The sequence below is a fragment of the Phoca vitulina genome, unplaced genomic scaffold (genome assembly GCF_004348235.1).
Source record: "Phoca vitulina isolate PV1807 unplaced genomic scaffold, GSC_HSeal_1.0 scaffold11, whole genome shotgun sequence".
Taxonomy (NCBI): domain Eukaryota; kingdom Metazoa; phylum Chordata; class Mammalia; order Carnivora; family Phocidae; genus Phoca; species Phoca vitulina.
Genome location: NW_022589714.1, coordinates 39,844,842 through 39,867,060, shown reverse-complemented (window position 1 = coordinate 39,867,060; position 22,219 = coordinate 39,844,842). Strand labels below are relative to the sequence as shown.

General features: G+C 57.6%; 1 protein-coding gene across 3 annotated transcripts in view; it reads left to right on the top strand.

Annotated features, from left to right (window-relative positions):
* TTBK1 (tau tubulin kinase 1) overlaps positions 1-22,219 on the top strand; it is a 40,974-nt gene that overhangs the window by 4,574 nt on the left and 14,181 nt on the right. For all 3 annotated transcript variants that reach the window (XM_032409779.1, XM_032409782.1, XM_032409780.1), the window contains exons 3-13: positions 4,267-4,414; positions 4,658-4,731; positions 4,904-5,044; positions 5,828-5,932; positions 6,350-6,415; positions 6,897-6,989; positions 7,075-7,200; positions 8,504-8,658; positions 9,602-9,833; positions 10,086-10,264; positions 12,856-13,417. In XM_032409779.1, coding sequence (XP_032265670.1) covers positions 4,267-4,414; positions 4,658-4,731; positions 4,904-5,044; positions 5,828-5,932; positions 6,350-6,415; positions 6,897-6,989; positions 7,075-7,200; positions 8,504-8,658; positions 9,602-9,833; positions 10,086-10,264; positions 12,856-13,417 — 1,881 coding nt within the window. The remainder of the gene's footprint in view (positions 1-4,266; positions 4,415-4,657; positions 4,732-4,903; positions 5,045-5,827; positions 5,933-6,349; positions 6,416-6,896; positions 6,990-7,074; positions 7,201-8,503; positions 8,659-9,601; positions 9,834-10,085; positions 10,265-12,855; positions 13,418-22,219) is intronic.

Sequence of the window (22,219 nt, the reverse complement as noted above, 5' to 3'; positions counted from 1 at the left end):
ACCTATCGTAAATCAATCCCTGTCCATCCCCCCCCCTTTTCCTTCCGTCGCTTAAGAGCTCTCTGGTGTCCTCTTATTGTGGGGGCAGGATGGTGTAGGGTGGATTGCTGGATGATGGTGTGTGAGCTTGTGGGTCTGCACGGCTGAGTGGAGAGCCTGGAGGAGAGGAGGGAGAACAACACAGGCCTACACTGAGCCTCTGTGTGGAGGTGTGGGGGAGTCGGAGGGGGGGTTCAGCTCACCTGGGCTGCAGGGTTGAGGGGAGAGTGGGGCCTTGGTGCTAGCTGGTCTCCACGGCAACAACCACCCTTCTGGCAGGTTCCCTAAAGGCCCAAGGACAGGGGCAAAGGTGGTAGCGTTGTCTGAGATGTCTCTGGGACTGGGAGAGGTGGTGGCACCGGAGGGCCAGAGAGCTAAGGGGAGGGGCCATCTAGGTCCCGGAGGGGACTTCCTGAGAGGGAGAGTGACAGGACAGAAATTGGGGGAAGAGGAGCCAGGGCGGTAATCAAGGGAATGAGGGTCTGGCAAAATGAGGAGTGTTCCTCCAAAAACCTTCTGGGTCCCCTGACATGAGAGCTTAGTTTCTGACAGATTGGAGGCAGAATTTTGCCTTGAAGAGGTGAGAAAAAGATGGTGTTCACACCATACTGAGTTTGGGTTAGAACTTTCTGCTGCTTTTTGAGGGAGGTGGTGGGAGATGAGTAAGGAGAGACATGGTTGGGGGGCGTTGGGGGAAGGGGCAAGTGTGCAGTCTTTGCCAGGCTGACCTCTCTTTACCGTCACTCCCTCCCTGGCTCCTGGAGAAGTAGGGAGGGTGGGGTGCCAGATGCCTCCCCTCAGCCATCTCCCAGTGAGGGGCGGGGGACAGAGACATGAGGCAGAGCTCAGGAACCAAGAACACGCTGTCCAAAGAGAAAATGAGCCGGCCTGGAGAAAGGGAGGGGCGGTGGCACTAGGTGGAGTATTTACAAATAAGAACATTTGACTCTTCTTGAGGGGTGCTTCTCAGAATCAGAATAGCAAACAATACCACTGCTAATAAAAACAGCATTCAGTTTTGAGCACTTACTGTTGCCAGACACTGTGCAAAATGTCTTACATGCATTATCTCGGCAAACAGTGGAATAGATGTTATTACCCCCTTTTCACAGGTGTGGAAACAGGTACAGAGACTGGTTCACCTGCCACGTTCTCATGATGGCCAGGTGGAACGAGGTCTGTCTGACTGCTGGGGAGCTGGTCACTAAGCCGTACTGCTTCCCAAGAATTAGCCCACCCAAGAATCAGGAGCACAGAGACGAAGGAGTCTTTGTGACCAGTTCTAGAGCAACTCTTTCATTTGACAGAGGAGGAAAAGTGGAGGCACAGAATTTAAGAAACTCACTCCAGGTGACCCAGAGTTGGGCCAAGAAACTAGGTTTCCCTTCTCCTAAGTGAATGCTTGTCCTGTTGTGTCATATTAGCCCTCCAGTAGCCCTCCTTTGACAGGGGAGGGGATCCTGAAAAAAATTAGGAGGGGAGGAATAGTGTCGGGCAAAAGGAGATTGAGAGAACATTCTGGTTACCCTGCGTGGACAGGGCTGCATTATGACTTTCATGGGCCCTGGGCACTTTTGCTTTCATGGACCCCTTTCTCTATAATAAAGTACTAAAAATTGTATTTTATGACTGCATTGGTATAAAGAGGAATGAATTAACATTATATATTAAAATGTTTTGACCTAAGAGATCATTTGTTTTCCTTCTGAATTAAAAATATTGAAACATTTTTATGGCGCCCTGAAAGTATTATGGGCCACAGTGCCTGCTATGCCCGATGGATAAGTGGGGTCTGTAGGGCCTGGGGAGGAGGGGTGTTAGGTGAGTGGGTGGGTGCACACCCCAACTTGCTGTCCCAGGGAGGTTTGGCAATGGGTGAGGGGGGACAGGTGGGGGTTAAGGGAGGAGAAACAGCCTCTGTTTGGAAGTGAAGAGGGCAAAGACATACCATTGACCACCCTTGGAAATTGGGGAGCGGGTATGGGAAATGTCTTGGCTGCCCCGAGCCCTCCTTACCACCTCGGGTGAGGATTTGGGGGCCTGGCAGATTCGGGCTTGAATCTCAGCACTCACAGCTTTAAGCTCTGTGCAGTCACCAGTTGCTGTGATACGGCAGTTAAGAGTATGGGTTCTGCATCGGAGTGCCTGGGTTTAAATGAAACCTGGCGTTGCTGCTTACTAGCAAGTGTGACCTGTGACTACTTCACTCCCTGCGCCTTAGTTTTCCTTCTGTGCAAAATGGTGACTTTTATGACCTTCTGCACCTGTGTTGTCAGGAACCATAGGGGATGAGCTCAGATGATGGCTGAGAGCCTGGAGCACATAACCCAAGATGTGGTTCTTGTTTCCTCCCCCTCCCCCCTTTCTCCCATTCTCGCACACAACAAACCATAAAGGATTCTAGAAGATACTAGAATCTCTCCTGAGTTTAAAGTTCTCCAGAGGGAGACATGCCGCTGCTTTCCTTGAGTCTGTGTCTATCCCCTCCTGATTCTGAAATTCTTCCAGGAGGGGCACCTGCATGGCTCAGTCAGTTAAGCGGTTAAGCGTCTGCCTTCAGCTCAGGTCATGATCCCAGGGTCCTGGGATCGGAGCGGGCTCCCTGCTCAGCGGGGGGCCTGCTTCTCCCTCTCCTGCTCCCCCTACTTGTGCTCTCTCCCTCTTTCTCTGTCAAATAAATAAATAAGTCTTTAAAACATTTTTTAAAAAATGAAATTCTTCTAGGAGTCTGACTTAACTTTTGTCTCAAGTACTGAGAGACTCTGGTTTCAGACCATCCTTCCTCCTTTCTCTTTCCCTTGTCTCCTTCCTGGGCAAAAGAGCCTTCGGGATGCAGCCAGACGTCCACTCCTCTTCTAAATCTTCCCTTTATCCTTCTGTCTTTTCTTGGAGTGGTTTCAACTGTAACCCGCTGGGAACTCCCAGTCCTGGGCTCTGCCCTGCCCCCTTCCCCGCTCCATCCCCGTGCTTCAGCCACCATTAAACTATTAATGGGACCTGAGTGCTGAATAAATGCTAAGGGGAGGGCTTGGAGATGCATGACGCTCAGAGTCAGTTTACAGGCCGGCTGATCTGAGCAGCCTCCGCCCAATCCCTAGCAAGCCCAGCTCTGCTGGTGAGTTAACAGGCCAACAGGAGGCAAGTGAGTGTTCTGGAAGATGTTCAGCGAAGGCAGGCCACCCGTGAGGTGAGCGCTACATCTTTTTTAACCAACTGAGTCCCAGCTTAGAACTCAGCACCTTCCCCTTGTCCCTCATCATTGCCAGCAGCACATTGGCTCTCCAGGAACCCCGGTGCCTCTGACTTGAAATGATTTTAATCCTTCCCCATCACTCAGCTTTGCTCATCTCCCCTGGCCGACCCTTCCTCCAACTCAGTTCTCCCCTCTGCCTTTTCTCACTGCCTGCCATGGGATGCTGGAGGAGAAGGGCCTAGAGGGTCAGGTCTGTACTGCTTCGCCCCCTGGGGGGGCGGGAATAGCCGGACTCTCCGAACCTGCATTCCCACCAGGGTCCCGCGCGCCCCCTGCCCCCAGAGGAGGCTCACCCTGGTTCGGGGCATCTGACCAGGGGTCTAGGGAGTGCCGTGAGCTTCAGCAATGGGCATGGACAATGAATACCCTTCCTTTGCTGAGTCTCCTCCCCAAATACTCCCCTCTCCCGGCCCGCCCCATTACTGTCTCCCTTTAATGACACCTGTCAGGAGACTGCCCACCTGAGGAAGGGCCTGCTTCTCTGGAGGATCCACCCTGAAGCGGGGAGGTTCTGGAAATAGTTTTCCTTCTGGATGGTGGTTGTTCAGTCTAGTTGCGGGGTAGGGGAAGGGTGATATTTCTTGTCCTTCCAGAGAAGAAAAGTTTCACGATGGCCCACGATCTCTTCAGAACCCTACACAGGCTCTTCTCCATGTCTATGTGGAGTCAGAGGTCTCCTACCCTCTCCCACCTCCCACTCTGACATCTAGCCGTGTGTGTGTATGTGTGTGTGTGTGTGTGTGTGTGTGTGTGTGTGAGCGCGCATGCGCGCACATCCATGGGCTGAGCTGTCTCTGGCACTAGGAGAGGAGGAAGGGGCAATGGCGGGTGGGGCAAGGGAGGCAGACACAGGGTCCTCCCCTTCAAGGCTAGCCCTACCCCCACCAATAAAGGGTATGAGCCAGCAACGGATGGGATGAGGAGCTGCTGAGCCTGATCCCTGTGTTTCCTATCCCCTTCTTCCATCTCTGTAGCTGAAAAAGATCGGGGGCGGGGGCTTTGGTGAGATCTACGAGGCCATGGACCTGCTGACCAGGGAGAACGTGGCCCTCAAGGTGGAGTCAGCCCAGCAGCCCAAGCAGGTCCTCAAGATGGAGGTGGCTGTGCTCAAAAAGCTGCAAGGTGCTGGTCAAGGGCAGGAGGATGGGAGCGGAGAGGTGCCAGTTGGAGTCTGGGGCTAAGGGAGAGCTGATGGGGATGGTGAGATGGGGCCAGAGTCTAAGGGTGGTGATGGGGAGAGGGGCAGGGGGAAGGTGGGGGGAGGAGTCATGGGACCAGGAATCAAGAGCTCACTGGAGACACCTGAGGATTGAGAAGTGAGGAAGAAGGAGTGGGAGTTGGGAGACCCCTGTCTGTGCCCCACAGGGAAAAGCCACGTGTGCAGGTTCATTGGCTGTGGCCGGAATGAGAAGTTTAATTACGTAGTGATGCAGCTCCAGGTGAGTCCCGTGGGGTCCTCCCTCTACTCTCCCCCAAAAGCTTGGGTTGTGACCGCTGGAGTGGGGAGTGGGCACAAACCTTTGGGGATGAGGCTGGGCAGAGTGTCACAGTGGTGCAGCAGGGAGGGAGGGAGGGCAGCCGAGCCTAGCTGGCCCCCACCGCCACCCCCAGGGCCGGAACCTGGCCGACCTGCGCCGCAGCCAGCCGCGAGGCACCTTCACGCTGAGCACCACGCTGCGGCTGGGCAAGCAGATCCTGGAGTCCATTGAGGCCATCCACTCTGTGGGCTTCCTGCATCGTGACATCAAGCCGGTGAGGGCTGCCCTACCTGGCCCCTCCTCCAAAGCACACCCCCCCCCCACCTCTCCCTCTCTGGGTCCCATGGTTTCTCCTCCAGAGCAGTGGTTGGGGCAGGAATAGCCTCTTCTACCTGCTCCTTCCTCCTGCTCTCGGCCCCAAGCCCCTTCTCCTCCTCTCCCCTGCCTTCCAAGAGCACACACCCCAGCCTGCCCCTGGCCCACATCTCTCCTCTGTTCTTCTCTTCTCCCTTACCCCTGTCCTGATTAGTCCTTGAACTTCGGAAGATGCAGGGGTTGGGGAAACACAGAGGAATCTCTAGAGAAAGGGACGGAGGGGCTGGGCTTGGTAAGGAATTCCAAGTAGCTGATGGTGTGGCATCTTGGATCCGGTGTTGTAAAGACCTCCATTTTAAATAAGGGCTCACAACTGAGGTCCAGAAAGACTGGTTGAATGGCCCAAGGTCACACAGCAAGAACAACGCAGGTCTTCTGCTGCCTCAGAGCAGGATAATGTCACTAAGCCACATGGCCCTACCAGGGCGTCCCAAGGATTGAGGGCTGGACACACACCTCAGTTCAACCCCCAGCTGGGTCATCGCCTGCTGTGTGATCTTGGAGAAGCCACGTCAGCTCTTTGACCTTCGGTATCCTCATCTCTAAGATGAGGGTGATCCCACCTATTTCTCAGATGGGACACGACAACCTGCGGTACACGGTGGTGTTTACCCTTAAGGTGCCCCTTGAGGTGGGCCGGGTGGGGTTGGAGCCCCACGGTCATAGCTCCTGTCTTCCGCAGTCCAACTTCGCCATGGGCAGGCTGCCCTCCACCTACAGAAAGTGCTACATGTTGGACTTCGGGCTGGCCCGGCAGTACACCAACACCACGGGGGACGTTCGGCCCGTGAGTACCGCCGCGCGCGGGGGTCCCTGGCCGCCCTGCCTGCCTCCCCGACCCGGGGACCCTTCATCAGTTTTTCCTGCAGCTGCCTAAGCAGGCCCGGCCTGGGTTCAGTACAAGCAGCACCCAGCTCAGTCTACACTCGGCCGTCCCCCGGCTCCTGGGGCTCTGGGTAGATGCCAAACCTCACCCTGTGATCCACACCCTGTGACCTGGCTGCCCACCCGGGTTAGGGATGGACACAGGGGCAGTGAACAGGGTCAGGAGGCAGGGGCAGGACTGGGGCTGGTGTGGCAGGCTTGGGGGAGGGGGAGGGAGTCAGGGGTAAAGTAGGCGGAGTTAGGCTCCGGAAGGAGGGTGGAGATGTGGCCGAAGTCAGGGGCGTTGGGTGAGGGTCCTGCTGTGTTCTCCCTTTTGCAGCCCCGGAATGTGGCCGGGTTTCGAGGGACTGTTCGTTATGCATCAGTCAATGCCCACAAGAACCGGGTGAGTGGCAGAGCCGCGCCTGAGTGTGGGGAGCGGGGGCGGCAGTAGGGCCAGGGGCAGGGGCAGAGTGTGCAGCTGAGGGAGAGGGTAGGGCGGGCAGCTGTCGAGGTGGGGAGAGAAGTACGGGGCAGGGGCTGGGAGCTGCCACGCCAGAGACCGTGGCTGGAAGAAGGCTCTGTTGCCATCTCCCCGTGACTTCACCTTCGTCCTTGTTTTGGGAGATTCCCTCCTCTCTGGTCATACCATTAGTCTGTGTGGGGTGCAGAAGCATGGACAGAAGTTTTGACACTGGGATTCTATGCGTCCTGGAGGGTCAGGGATAGAGCCGTGGTTTCAGGGAGACCTCAGCTCCTCCCACGGGGATTTGGGTGTCAGGCCTCTCTGAGGTATCCCCCTCAAGAAGGGTCAGCCCCCCCAGTCCCAGGGAAAGACCTGAGAGCTGTGGGTGACTCCCCTCGCCGCCGCCCCCCCCCCCCCCCAGGAGATGGGCCGCCATGATGACCTGTGGTCGCTCTTCTACATGCTGGTGGAGTTTGCAGTGGGCCAGCTGCCCTGGAGGAAGATCAAGGATAAGGTGAGCCCCGTGCAGCTAGGTCTGAGGAGGTGGAGGGGGCGTGGGGGCACGGGGGCCCCATCACCCCGTGCCCTCTTGCCTCCAGGAGCAGGTAGGGATGATCAAGGAAAAGTATGAGCACCGGATGCTGCTGAAGCACATGCCTTCTGAGTTCCACCTCTTCCTGGACCACATCGCCAGCCTCGACTACTTCACCAAGCCCGATTACCAGGTGGGAGCCTGCCACCTGGCCCCCGCACCCCTGGACATCTCTGTGGGGGTGACCATCCCCAGCAGCACCCATACTGCTGAGAGCCCGCGCCCCTGTCGGCTGAGCCCTGTGCATCTCCCCCAGTCTTCCAACTGCATGACGCTGTTTTGTGCTCTTGTAAACGGTATTCATGGCTACGAGTTACCAACAGCTTACCCTCTTCTCGGTGCTTTTCATGCATTAACTCATTTAAAATTCAAAACAAGCCTTTGGTGAGAATGTGTGTTCCTTATGTGATTATTCTAACACTTAACAATTAATGAAGCCAAGTGCTTTCAAGTACTTTACACCAGAACTCTGCATTGTCCCCATTTCACAGAGGAGGAAACTAAGGCCTGATAGCATGGCTGGGAGCAGGGCAGGGCTCAGGCACATCTTCTGACTCCCAAGTCCAGTGCTTTTTCCAAGGTGCCACCATCACACACGTAGGGGACTCACTTAGACCCTGACAGGAGTGGGGGATACATCAGCAGTGTTCTGCCCAGGACCCACTATGTGCCAGGCACAAGTCTACACACCCCAGGGAGCACAGCGACAGGCACGCAGGGGGCGTCAGTAAAGTGGGTCCTGCCAGCAGAGAGACCCTGCCCTGCGTTCTGGAGAGAGCTAAGTCAGAAGTGGAATGGTCTGGGGGCCTCCGATGGTCTACAGGTGCCCACCACGTCCTGCGCCTAGAGCCCTGGTGGTTGGCAGAGATGCCTCGCTTGGGCAATAGAAGGCCCTGCCCCCCAGTTCTCCTCCTGGTGTTCCCCAGACCAGACAGCTGCAAGCAAGCGAGCACACAGTGTGCTGGCTGCTAGGAACGGAGGGCGGCAGATCGGGGAGTGCGTGGGGTGGGGGAATCCGGGAAGGCTTCGCCCAGGAGAGGACTGGTGGGTTAGGCGGTGCCGCTGGAAGCAGCAGCCTGTGCGGAGCGTGACCCCACGTGGTGGCTTTGGGAAACTACCGGAGCTCCCTGGCTGCTGAGGCTTCCCGAGATGGTGGGGATGGCCGAGCAGGCTGGGGGTAAGCAGGGGACAGATCTCAGAGGGCTGGTGCCCAGCCAGTGGGGCTCAAACCAAGACGATAATTTGCATGCTGATTTACATATCATGTGCATGTTTTCATTTAAAATCAATGTGCCCTTCTCCTTCCAGTGCCCCCTCTCGGCCCATCCTTGTCCTGGAAGGTCCCTCTCTTCCCCCTGCAATCCTGGCAACTGCCCCCTCCTCCTGGCTAGCCCCAGGGTCACCTCTGTGTCCTCCCGCCACCCCCACCCCTGCAGTTGATCATGTCGGTGTTTGAGAACAGCATGAAGGAGCGGGGCATCGCTGAGAATGAGGCCTTTGACTGGGAGAAGGCGGGCACTGATGCCCTCCTGTCCACGAGCACCTCCACTCCACCCCAGCAGAACACCCGGCAGACAGCAGCCATGTTTGGGTGAGTCTCGGGAGGGACGATGGGCCAGTGGGGGGCCAGGTGACCCACAACTGCCACCCAGAAAGCCCTCTCCTCCTCTTCCTACCTGGACACACCTGGCTGTCTTTCCTATTCTTGGTGCTCAACAGTGGGGTTCTCGAACCCCAGGCAGTTCTGCCACATCTCCACCTTCAACGTGAGGACAGAGCGGGCGTCCTCATTTGGAGTTTTTGACCTTACTGGGGAGTGGGGAACCCTGAGTGAAATTACCTGAGCCCCACAGTTTGTTTCTGTTGCTCACGCACATTCCTTTAGCGAACATGTCTTGAGCCTGTGTCCAGGGCCTTTGGGGCTCAGAGAAAAAACTTGCAGCCCCTGCCCTCAGAGTGCTCTCGGGTCTGGGGTATTTGTCACGGACGCGTTCGCGATATCAGAACCGGTGACCAGCACAAAGACAGAGGCACCCAGGGAGGGGCCAGAGTGAGGAGGGGCACCCCACCCTGCCCCGGGGAGGAGCCAGGGAGAGACATGGGCAGGTGCTCCAGGAAAGAGACTCCGCAGGGCCTGATGGCACATCGTGGTGCCCCCGTTCGGCAAAGATACCACTCAAGGAGCTCCTAAGTGATTCTTCTCTTTAGACCCATTCCTGGTCTAAAGGAGGCCAGCCAGTGAACTGCAATGGAAATCTGGCAGGGCCGGGAAGGTAATGGGTCTCCTAAACTGATAGGGTGACGTGGCCCCCATGCTGGGCAGCCACATCTCCTTGCCGCCCTGTGCCGGCCTGGGGACGGCCCACTTGCCGGCTTGGTAAGCCGGGGATGGTGATGGGCCCAGGGACTCCCCGACCCCTGCCGAGGCCTCCCCTGTGCCCGCTCCCCAGGGGTGGCAGTGATCTGCAGGGCCTGTGCTGGGAGGAGAGAGCACCCCTGCCAGCCTTGCCCATGGCCCCTCCCGGCCTCTCCAGGGTGGTCAACGTGACGCCGGTGCCCGGGGACCTGCTCCGGGAGAACACTGAGGACGTGCTGCAGGGCGAGCACCTGAGTGACCAGGAGAACGCACCCCCAATCTTGCCTGGGCGGCCCCCTGAGGGGCTGGGTCCCAGCCCCCACCTGGCCCCCCACCCTGGGGGTCCTGAGGCTGAAGTCTGGGAGGAGACGGATGTCAACCGGAACAAACTCCGGATCAACATCGGCAAAGTAACTGCAGCCAGAGAGAAGGACGTGGGTGGCCTTCCCCCGCTCCCACCCTGGTTCCCAGCCCACGGCCCCCTTCCCTCTCCTCCTGTGTGCCCTCTCCCCGGCCATACGCCCGCTGGCCCTGCCTCCGAGGCCTCGCCCCGTGTCAGGATCACCAGCGCCGACCTCCCTCTATCTCCTTCACCCTGGGAAAAGCACTTGACCCACAGCCACCCTGTTGGCCCCCGTTCATGGGACTCCCCTCTCCTGCAGACCCCTTGTGTGGTGGAAGAGGAGCAGAGCCGAGGTGTGGGGGTCCCTAGCTCTCCGGTGCGTGCCCCTCCAGACTCACCGACAACCCCAGTGCGTTCTCTTCGCTACCGGAGGGTCAACAGCCCTGAGTCTGAGAGGCTTTCCACAGCGGATGGACGGGTGGAACTGCACGAGAGGAGGTAGGTCTGGGGCCGGGGGCGGCCAAGGACCCCTGGTCCCTTCAGCCTTCACGAGGCTGCTCTGCAGGAGAGATCAGATGCAAGGTGGAAGCGGGCGGGGCCCTGGGAGTGTTGAGGGGCTACCCTTGGGCCTGGGGTCGGACTTGGTTAGTCAGTGACAAGGCCTGGAGGGGGTGGGGGGTACAGAGGTCCTAGCTCGTGCCACGAAGGGATGTGGGGTGGAGGCGGGCTGTAGGAAGGGTAGGCTGCGTCCCCAGGCCCAGGAGGAGGCGAGGGGTGAGCCGGTAGGTGGGTGTGCTTCCAGAACCTCTCCCTAGAGACTAATTACAGATGGCTCAGAGCAGCTGACTAGGCTCCCATCAGCTTTGGGGGAGGGGCCTGAGAGGGGAGCCCAGGGAGCGCTCAGCAACAAAAGGGGGCGGATCAAGATTTGGGGGTCAGGGGCTCAGAGATCTGAATATCATGGGGGGGACCTGATTGGTGGGACGGAGAGTTTAGAGCCAAAATGAGCCTTCAGGATGGGGGGATGTGAGGGTGGCCCATGGCCATCAGGGACCAGAGTCAGAACCCCCCACCTGAGGCCTCTAAGAGACGTCCCCACCCTCAAGTGGCTCTGGGTGGGGCTTCACCACGCAGCAGGGCTGCAGTCTTCTCTGCACCAGGAAAGGGGCCTTTTCTCAAGGCCCAGCTCAGGTGGATGGGGTGCTTTTTCCCAACCACGCAGTGTGCCGCCTCATCCCCACCCTACCCATGGCCCCTCCTCTGGATTCTGCTCCAAACTGCACCCTGCCTCTGGGATGGGACGCAGTGTCTTTGGAATGTGGCAACGCTCAAGACAGGAGAGGCCTATGCCAGTCCCCGAGGGAACCCCAGGACAGAGGGACACAGGCCCTGTGCCCAGGTTGCCGACAGCCCTCACACTCACGCAGGTCGGCCTCCCTGGGACTGAAGACCACGTTTGCATCCACAGTAGCCCAGAGGGTTGAGGAGAGGAGAGCCGAGGAACAATAGTGTGGAAGGGGTATCAGTAGCGAAGAGAGGTGGGGATGCCCCAAACAGACAGTCCTGGAGAGCAGACGGGCTTGACTCGGAGTGAGCCCTTGTTTCAGGGCTAATGGGAAGAGGAGACAGCTGAGGAGAGATTTTCTGGAAGGGAAGGTTCAGGATCTTGTAGGGCAGGACAGAGGGTTTGTGTGGGTTCTGGGGCTCTTAGGAGCAGGAAAAAGTATGAAGCAGATGGGATTGGATTGCCCACCTTCCCCCCCTTCCTTCACCCCCTTTCCCGACCTTCAGCCCCTCTCCTCCTTTGGTGCCCTCTCTCTTTTCTGTCCACCAAAACAAACCATGCGCTCAGGAAAGGAAGCCACAACAGCCATTTACATGGGAGACCCTGGATGGCCTCCCTCAGGGATGTATGTATTTTAAGCCTTATTAAGTCAGTAAAAATCTTGTGGAGAGGGAGGAGGTAAGTCCCACAGACCAGGGCGGGAGGATGTTGAGAAAGCCCCACAGTGGCTCTGAGCTGCACCCGTTTCTCTCACAGGCTCGAGGCCTGGGGAGAATAAAAGTCAGCCCCCTGCCCACAGCCCGAGCGTGAGGGTGTGCCCAAGCCGAGGAAGCTAAGCCTCCACGGTTCTCAGTGGGGGGTGCCCTTCCTACAACCAGCAAAACCTTTACCTCTGCGCTGGTACCCAGCCCCCTCCCAGGTTGAGAAGGGGGAAGGTAACAGTGGAAGAGATGTCCCAAGGTAGGATCACTGACCCAGCGTGAAAAGTCAGATGGGGCCCAGTCCCTGCCTGGCAGGGCTGGGAGGGCAAACTTGCACCCCCACCCCACAGCAGGATGGACAGGCTCCCCGCAGGGGGTGACATCCATGCCAGGTGGGACAGCAAAGGGTGTGCGGACAGTGACAGTTGAAATGGCACCAAAGTACGAGCACATGGGCAGTTTGGGGAAAAGCTAGTGAATCGGAGATGGGTCTGGCTAGAAGAATGGTGAACCTGGGCCTTGGCCTGGCCACTTGAGTGCCAAACTAAGTGCCAAACTAAGGAATATGGACTTTGTCCTCAAGGCTGGGAGCCACTGGAGTTTGTGGGGGTGGTGAAACCAGCCAGGCAGGCCTGGAAGGTGGTGGTAGAAGAAGCTAGAAAAACCATCTGCGCACTCAAGGCCCAGGTGGGTGCGTTTGCCCTGACGGCAGCAGGAGGGAGCCTCTGATAGGGTGTGAGCACCAGACCGGGAGCATAGAGTTGGCTTTTGGGAGATTAGGTTTCCCTGGTGGTCCAGAAGAGAGCGCTCCTTGGGCACAGGAACCAGGTTTTATTTTCTGCCTGTTTGTATTCCAGGAACGCAGTAAGCATCCAAATCCGTGTGTTGAGTGAATGAATGGATGGATGGATGGATGGGATCTCCACGGGGAGTGAGGTGGGGGGAGGGGGTGGTAAGCCAGGAGGTGACCAGGTCTGGCCCCGGGTGGCAGAGATGCTCTGGTCAGTGGGTTCCAGGCGGCACGTCCCACCTGGCCACCGGCTTGAGTTCCTTGGAGATTTGGAGAGGCCGGGCACTGAACCTCACTCGGGGTGGCTTTGCAGGTCACGAATGGATCTGCCCGGCTCCCCCTCGCGCCAGGCCTGCTCCTCGCAGCCGGCCCAGATGCTGTCAGTGGACACGGGCCACCCCGACCGGCAGGCCAGCGGCCGCATGGACGTGTCGGCCTCCGTGGAACAGGAGGCCCTCAGCAACGCCTTCCGCTCCGTGCCGCTGGCTGAGGAGGAGGACTTTGACAGCAAGGAGTGGGTCATCATTGACAAGGAGACGGAGCTCAAGGACTTCCCCCCGGGGGCCGAGCCCAGCACATCGGGCACGACGGACGAGGAGCCTGAGGAGCTGCGGCCACTGCCTGAGGAGGGCGAGGAGCGGCGGCGGCCGGGGACAGAGCCTAGCGTCAGGCCCCGGGGCCGAGGCATGCAGACTCTGGCTGAGGAGGACCCTCGGCAGACTCCATTCCAGCCCCTACCACCCCCGCTGAGCCAGGCCGAAGGCCGGTCAGAGACGTCACAGCCCCCCACACCCGGCAGCCCTTCCCACTCGCCCCTGCACTCGGGACCCCGCCCTCGACGGAGAGAGTCGGATCCCACAGGCCCGCAGAGACAGGTAAGGCTGGGCTTGCACCCCACTCCCCACCCCTGGATGCCCATAGTTTTTGCCTGGAGTGCTCCCCGTGGGCTCCCCGTGGGCTCCATGGGGGCTGCTGACTAGCACCCAACAGTTGCGGGCTGCGATGAAGGTAGACAGGTTTAAAGGTCCAAAACCATGCTTGGGGGATGGTCGGAGCTTCCCAGAGGAAGCGTCCTCCAAGTTCTGAGTTGAGTCTTGCATGATGAACAGCGTCAGCCAGGTGACAAAGCAGGAGAAAGGCCTCTGGGGCCAAGGGGACCGTGTGTGCAAAGGCCCGGGGGTGATAGTGAGAAAGCACTGCCCTGATGGCATGTTGCAGAGCAGATGAAGCTGCGAGGCAGGTCCCCGGCCCCATCCCGGAGGGCCTCGGGGAGAAGCTAAAGGGTTAGGGTTTGATTCTGAAGGCTCGGTGAGCCACCCAAGGCTTTTAAACAGGGGTGTGCCATGATCCCATCGGTGCTCTTGAATGATCCCTCTGGCTGCTGGGTGAAAACGGAAGAAAGGGCCCAGAACTATAAGCAGGAAGGCCCCACGGTAGGCGCCAGCAGGAGAACACCTTGGTGGCTTGGACCAGGCCGGGGGCTCTGGATGTGGGGCAGGATGGGCGGAACCAAGAGGTGTGGGGGAGAGGACTGAGGGGCTGTGAACAGGGGGTTCTCGGCCGATGCTGAGAGTTCTGGGTGGACAGTGGTGACATCGCTGAGTGGTTTTGAAGGGAGCATGGACCCTCAGATGGGCCGGGGAGAGCCAAGGAGGTGACACTGGAGGGCTCTGGGGCTGTGCCGCGTTCCACTCAGTCACCGCACGTCAGGGGCATGTGCCATGTGGCTCTGGTTCAGGGCCAAGATCAGATCAATCCGCTGCATGAGCAGATTGGGAGGCCTGGCCTGGGAGCCCGTGGGTGCCTTGGAGAAGGGCAGCCCCAGGCAGGGCTGTTTAGGCCCCATCCTCTTGTCTAGAAAAGAGGGGCCTCTGAGCTGAGATCCTCAGGGGTGTGCATCCTAGCCGTGCCGCGGATTCTGGAAAACTGGGGGCTCAGAAAGTGGGAACTCTGGAATTACGGCACCCAGAGAGGTCCTAGCCAACCTGAGTTGGAGGCTCAGCCAGGGTAGGGTTGGGCCGGCATGACTGGGTTGGGGTCCTTGTTCCCACCAGGGCCAGCACCGGAGAGAGAACAAGATCTGTTTCGCTCCTCTCCCATGTTTTCCTGCATTCATTCATCTGTTCGGTACCTAGTCCTTCCACACTTGCTGAGCGTCTAGCCTATGCCGGGTACCAGAGGCATCAGAGGTCTTATGCACCCACAGCAAGTGCAGAGTCTAGGAGGGAGACTGACAGGGGTGGTGTAGGGTAGAGAGACAGCCCAGAATCCAAGTCAGGCGGCCGACACTCTGGACCTGGGCCATCTGCTGGTCCCCTGCTGGCGACTGCAGGCCAGCTGGGTCTCAGAGACGGAGCTGAGCTATCTGGGAGGTTTTCCTCACCTTCAGATTCCTCCCGGGTCCTGGGAAACGTCCTTACAGGGGGGACTTGCAGCCAAGGGGGGAAGGAGAGAGAGTCAGGCAAGTGGGCACGGGCCTCTTGTACAGTCTCAGTCTTGGGCTCAGGTCCTGCTTGTGCTGCGGGCAGGCGGTGAGTTGCATGTGTCTGGAGGGCGTGTTAGGTGTTGGTGGGCCTTGGTTTCCCCAGAGCACATAGCAGCGAAGTTGGTTAGCCTTCTTCAGCTGTGTGCGTGCGTTTCCGTGTCCGCGTAGCTCAGGAGTGCACACGGGTGGGGGTGTGCGCACACAGCGGCGTGTCTACGCAGCGTGCAGCCGGTCTGTGGGAGCGCAGAGAACCCTGGAGGCGGGGATGGGGATGACAAAGCTGGAGGGCTGAGAAGGATCAGAGCCGTAATTCCAGGGATAGCGACCAGAGCTGTACTCTCTCAGCACCTCCACATGTCACGTGTGTCTTCCTTACAACAGTAACTTGAATAAGGCAACCCCCCCCCCCGAAAAGGTAAGGAAACCGAGGCTGGGAGGAGCTAAGCCTTTAGCCCAGGGTCACCAGCGGGCCAGAGGTAGAGCTGGGTGAGCGCTGCCTGAGGCCTGTGTGTTTAGGAGAGGAGCAAACACAGGCCAGAGGGAGCCCCAGTGCATGGCGGGGGGGGCATGCACACGTGTGTGTGCACCCCTGGCTGGGCCATGTCAGCAGGTGTGCCTCGGGCACAGCAGTGTGCACGGCGGCCTGTGTGTGTGTGTGTGAGTGTGAGCACATGGGGAGTGACAGTACCGAGCATTTTGGTACAGCACAGTACAGATGCAGCGGAGACCTTCCTTGTCAAGGGCAGAGGAAGATGGAGAAAGGGACTGGCGCATTTGTTCCTTCTTTCTTTGGTCTGGAGGGAGTCCTGATCTCAGCCGATGTGGGGGCTCGCAAACCTGGCCACTGCTTGGCATCACTGTTTTCGGACTCCCCACCCTGCCACCTTTCTGCAGGGAATCTCCTCCTAGATCTCGCTTGCTCTGCTCAGCGTCTGATGTGTGAACTTCCTCATAACCGTGATCGTTAAAGATATGAGCCCTCAAAACGCTGTCATCTGCCCCCCCCACCCCCATGGGGAGCAGGGACAAGGATAATGTGGAACCAGGCACAATTTTAGAGCATCTATTGTTCTTTGGTGTGAATGCCGTGATACTTTAAACTTTTTCTTTACACACACCTCACTTTCTTCCCCAAGGAACTGAAGGTGCAAATTGGAAGTGGCTGGAGAGCTAAGGCAGAGGGGAAGGCAGCCGACAGAAGGCGTGATTTGGGGGAGGGATGTTTGCCGTCCTTTGCCGGTTGTCTCTGGCTGGTAACTCAGCAGGTCAGCATTCTCTGAGTCCGTGGACATTTGCTTGGCAGCCACTAGAACATTTCTCTGCCACGTGCCAGGCAGTGTGCTGGGGGCAGGGGCACAAAGATGAACAAGGCTTCGCAGTGCTGCCCTTTTGGAGCTCATAGAGGTGGGGTGGGGATGCCAAGGCGTGGACATGGATGTTTATCGTCAAGGGCCGTAAGGTAGATAACAGAGAACCCTTCTTTGCTAGAATAGGGAGGCTGCCTGCGAAGCTGGGTGGTCTCGCAAAGGTGGTACTTCAGCTGGGCGTGGGAGGCAAGTGAAGGGACAGGAGCATGCTGGGATTAAGTCCCCCCGGAAGCTGACCAAACTCTGGCTGGGGTGTTAAAACTCAAGCCACGCACATGTGTCGTGGGCGGAGCTGTGGGCGGCTGTTGGTTCGCCTGTTGGTTCGCCTATTTCTTGGACAGAGGGCCTCAGACCCCTGTTCCTCAGTGCAGCTGGGACTGGCTCGGAAGGATTCTAGACCTGGCCAAAGAGAAGGGGAAGGGAAAGCAGGGTGGGGGCAAAGACAACCCTATAGAATCTTCTCTCTCCTCCCCTCTTTGATGGAGGTTCCACGTTGGCTCCCTCTGCCCCCATTTGACATCTACAAGGGGACACTGGAGCTGAGTGTCCTGGGCACCCTCCTCTTCAGCTCTCTGGCAGCTGGCCCAGCCCATCCTCAGGCCCCACCAAAAGCTATTTAAACTGGCTTCAGGCACAGGAAGAGCTAGGGGTCAGGGTGGGAAAGGTCTGGTGACACCCAGGGCACCATTTCCATCCCCACAGGCCTGGAACACACAGGCCCACTTTCCCTTTTCCCTCTGAGGGTACGAGGGCAGGAGGGCACAGACAGGATTCTTCCTGATGTCTGTGATGCGGCCAAGCCCCTCCCAGAGGCTGCCTTGTGGCTGGGCTGGGAGAGGACAAGGAAAAAGTCACTTTGGAGAAATGGTTTCAGTCTGCCCCTCCCCCTCCCACTCCTCTATCCCTCTCCTCACTCTCAAGAGTGACTTAAAGGATAATCAGACAGCTCACATGACAGAGCATTTACTCCATGGCAGTCCTAAGTGCTGTGCCTATCATAACATCTAATCCTTATAACAACCCTAGGAGCTGGGAAACGCTGCTGCCCCCATTTTACAGGTGAGGAAGCTGAGGCATGAGAAGTGACTTGCTTGAGGTCACCCGGGTAGTAAGCGGTGGAGTTGGGATGCAAACATGAGTAGTTGGACTCCAGAGTCCTACCCTTCTGCGGAGCACTTGCCACCCGGCTGTGATGGGGGCAGAGGGTGTGCAGGGAATGTACTCCCGCCCCCCCCCCCCCCCCCCGAGGAGTCGGGAGAACAGCTGGGGAGGCAGATGGCAGGTAGCAGTTGCAGAAGGGCCTTCCCGCGGGGGAGGATTCCTCAGCCCAGAGGGAACTCTGAGCTGGGAAGGGCTCAGGCAGGAAGGCTGCCCGGGGAAGTGAGCGACCAAGGTCTCCGCAAGGAGACCATGGTGTGAGGAGTGCCAGACAGGAGGAGGACTGGGAAGGGAGCTGGCGGCCGGAGCCTGGGTTCTGAGGCAGGACGGGGCGGCGCTCACCCCCTCCACCTGCCGGACCCTGCCCCCCTGCCCGGGACGCCAGCGCCGCAGGGGCTGTGAGCGGTGGGTGGCCCCCGAGACGGAGCTGTCGAGTCTGTGCCTGACGCCTCTTTTCCCTCCACTCTCTTGGTCTCTTTCAGTTGGAGGAGGACAGACTCTCGGGGCACTCCCTCCCGCGGTACAGCCCTCTGCGACGACTGGCGTCCTCCGTGTTCTCCTCCTCCACGCTGGAGACCGAGCATTACCCTCACCCTGGCGGCGGCGGCTCCTCCGGTTCCCTCATTCAGCGCAGCCGCTCGGCGGAGAGCAGCCCCGTGCGGGCGCCCCACCGGCGCCACGCGCCCCTCGCCGCCGGCAACCACAGACTCGTGCCCTCGGTGCTCCGCATCTCGCGGTCCCAGCTGCAGCAGGTGTGGGCCCGCTTCACCCACAAGACCTAGGCTGGGCTCCCCCCCCTCCTGGAGGGGGCAGGTGGGGGGGGTGGGGAGCAGGCAGGGACCATGGTTCCTTCCCAGGACGCAATAATCACACACTCACACACCCCATCCCACCCCATCATGCAATACAGCCCCCTATAACGTTGGCCCAAGGTACTGTAATGCCCACCCCCACCCCCCACGTCTCCCTTTGCTTGGTGCCAGCCAAATGGTGCAGGGGGATGGGTGGGGCTGTCGGTGCCGCTTCAGGGACAGGACAGAGACTCCCGGCTGGAGCCACCGTGGGTCCAGAGTCCAGTGGAAAGCAAGGTGTCAGGGAGACAAGGCATGCTGGGTCAGAGTCGGTCTGGCATGGAGTTGATTCTGTTTAATCTGTGATTTCTTGGCATGGCGGGGCCTGGTTCACCCCTGAGGATGGGTGGCAGAAGATGGAGACCCTCCTGGGGTGTGTCTGTCTATCTGCATGGGGCGACGCATGTGCCCCTGTGTCCGAGATGTGGGCCTGGTCAGCCAGGTTTGGGGTTTGGTAGGGAGTGCCTCCATATTCAGTGATGTGGGGGGAGGGGCGGGAGCAGTCCTGTGACCCGGTGAGCCTACCGCAGGCCACTGTCACAGAGGACAGAGCTCCCGCCTCCCACATCTGACCCAGGAGGCCTGGAGCTCAGTCTACTAGGCTGCCCTTCACCCAAGGCATATATGCCATCACCCCCTGCTGGGTCTGGTGGCCTGGCCAGCTCCTTAGGAACTGAGGATGGATGAACGGGGCCTGGCATTTGCCCCTCAGAGGAAGCTGGAGCCTAAGGGTGAGGGGACCCAGTCTAGAAGCTGTAGCAGAGAGGGTAGGTTATTAAGGATGAGGTAGCACCTGTGAGCTCAGGACAAATCCCAGACAGCAGCAGCCCCACCAGGGCCCCTCTTGGAGGGTGACTCCTTCCTGTAGGTGCTCAGCCAAGCCAGTTGGCCCCCAGGGGCCATGGTGAAGACAGAGAACAGGGTAGGCAGATCGGCTGGGGATATGGAGATGGGTGAGGGGTCAGGATGCCAGATCGCAATGTCCTTTCTGCTTATTTCTCAGCCCCCAACCTGTCACTGCAGGGACCTCCAAGGTTCCCTCTCCTCATTCCTGCCCCTGTCAGCCAGCACCTCTGTTTCCCTGGGCAGTGGAGTAGTGGTGAAGAGGGTGCCAGGAAGGGTAGTGCCTATACAGAAAGGGAAAGAAGGGATGAGACCTGAAGGCTTGCAAAATATTTATTGCAGTGAGACTGTATCTGTGTATATGCTTGTGTGCATGCATGTACGCTTGTGAGTATGAGTATGCTTATATATGAACATTTGTGCATGTGGCAGGGCTGCCATGGATAGATGCTCAGGCTGTGCACTGCACAATTCCGGGGAGGACAATTTACATTGACCCCAGTGTGAATGACACCACTGAATTTGCAGTGTTGCAGTCCTATGTGTGTGGGTGTATGTGAGGGCGTACTTGTGTGTGTCAGGGAGTCAGAAAAATATTTGTGCAGTCCTTGGTAGTTTCCTATGTACCTACTCTCATCTTGGCTCCTCTCTCTACTGCCTTTTCCCTTTGACCCTTCTTCCTTCCCAACTCAACTCCCTTCAACTCCCCAGCTATCTCTGGTTGGAGTAGAGGCCTCAGGGTCCTTGCCCCAGCTTGGGGAGGTCATAAGTGGGTGGGCAGTGCTATTCGGCTGAAATGTCCTCATGGATGGCTGGCACTGTGTATAGCTCACTCACATGAGCTATGCCTACACTCACTACATTCTTTTCTTCAAAATCTGTTCTTTTTGGAGAATGTCTGGGCCAAGAGCACCTTCCTTATCTAGGAATGAAAGCCAGATGCGTACCCTAATACTTGTGCCCCACTCCCACCTCATCCTAGCTGCTCACTTTTGAGCATCCCCAAGGTCAAGCCTCTGTCGCCTCCAGTCTGTTCTGGGTGGCTCTGCATCCTGCCCTGGCAGAGGGTAGAGGAGGGGTCAGGGTAGACACTTTGAAAAGAAAGGACAGAAAACACAAAGCACAAAGGTTAGGGGGTGGGAAGAACAGTAGCCCCACTCCCGCCTACTGCATTCCGGCACGGCCCCCTTGTCTTCCCCCCTCCCCTCTGGCCCTCTTCCCATCCTCCCCAGCGAGTGGCAGGGGATGAAGTGAAGGGGAGTCTGTCCACCAGCAGCTCCAAAAGTCAGCAGCCGTGGGGTGGGGGCAGGGCCCATGCTATCTGGGGTTAGATGAAACCAAGCACTCGGTTATCCGGCATTCCCTTCCAGAGGGTTCCTACCTGAGCACGGCTCCCACTCAATGACCAGAGCCCTGAGGTACTCTAAGATCCCAAAGTGCCTTGTGACTTATCAAAGATGACGGCACTAGCTTCAGCCTTGTTTTAGCATTAAATACATATTTCTATTTCCAAAGCCTTTGGAGGTGGGGAATCCTGTTAAGCATGCCAAAACTGGCTGAATTTTCACACAGATACAGACACAAACACACACACCCCAAAACTGATACCTGTGGGAGAGGGTGTGTCCTTTAAATTAAGATCATGATTCAGATATTTTGTCCTTTGAGGGACATCCTTTTGTGTACCCTCTGTGGTGGCGGGGAGAGCATCTTGTAAGCCATAAAGCTCTGAGCCAACAGGAGGGGATCTTGGTAACATGATTATCTTTTGAGGGTGGCTCCGAGTTCTGGAAATAGCGAAGGCCATTTGAAGCCACGTGTGTTGGGTCAAGTTCACGTGCAGCTCGGCAGAGCCGTGAATGGTTTGGAGTAAGTTCCTTGTCTCTAGGTCCCAGGTTGGGTAAGGAAGTTGTGAGTCTGCAGTGTTGTCAGGCTCTTTCTCCGAAGGGTTTCCCAGAGAGGAGGTCAGAATGTTTCAAGAAATGATTCCCTGCTGGGGGAAAGCGCACAGCCTCCCCAGGGTCAGCTTTGAAAAGAGGCAGCACTCTTTGCTGTACTTTGAAAATGGTGTTTTTGTACTTTATAGTCACACCCTGCATATAGTGGTGGCTTCCAATTATTAATTTATTATTTTATTAAACGGTCACTGGCACACAGTGCTTATTATGTACCAGGCAGTGATCTAAGCACTTTACAAAATTAACTCATTTAACCCTCATAATAGCCTATGAGGTCGATTCCAGTATTATCTGCATTTAATGGATTAATCAGAATATTTCATTTACAAAAATATAAAAACACGTGCCAATGCCGAATAACTGAAGTCTTGTTTGATAGGAGTTTTAGAACCTTTTAGTCTGTGTAGTGATCTATTTCCTGTCCTTTCTGCTTGGCCCCTCCTCACTCTAACTGAAAGGAAGGAGTTGTCTCGGAGCCAGACTCTCCTTCCTTCTCCATTTCCACCTCGGTGTGGGATGGTGTGGGGTGGGGGGAAGTCACTCCAGAGTACCAGGGTTGGTTGAAGTGGCCCACCCTATCTCTCCAGAAACCCCACCTCTCCATCCCAAGCATCCCAGAACAGCTCTGGAGATTCAGTAGGTGGAGGAAGAGCTACAGTGAGAAGGCAGGCGCTCAGAACCATGAACTCAAGGTATTGGTGGTGGTGGGCGGGGGGGGGTTCCTGGGCTTCGGGCTCACAGATAGGGCAGGTACTGGCATTGGTGAGCACTGGCCATGGGGACTTGAGCCCAGTGTCACCAACTCACACCACAGCAGGGGCCAAGCCATGTCAACGAGTGGCCAGGTTTGGGGACTGTGGTCAGTGGGAGACGCACTCCCCCCATCCTCAGCTCAGCCAACTGTTGCCACTATCTTCCAATTTTTATGTGAAATCTCGCAATTTTTAATTATTGGCATGAAATTTTAAAAAACAACTTTTTAAAGAAATATCACTCTGAGCCAAACAAAACTGGC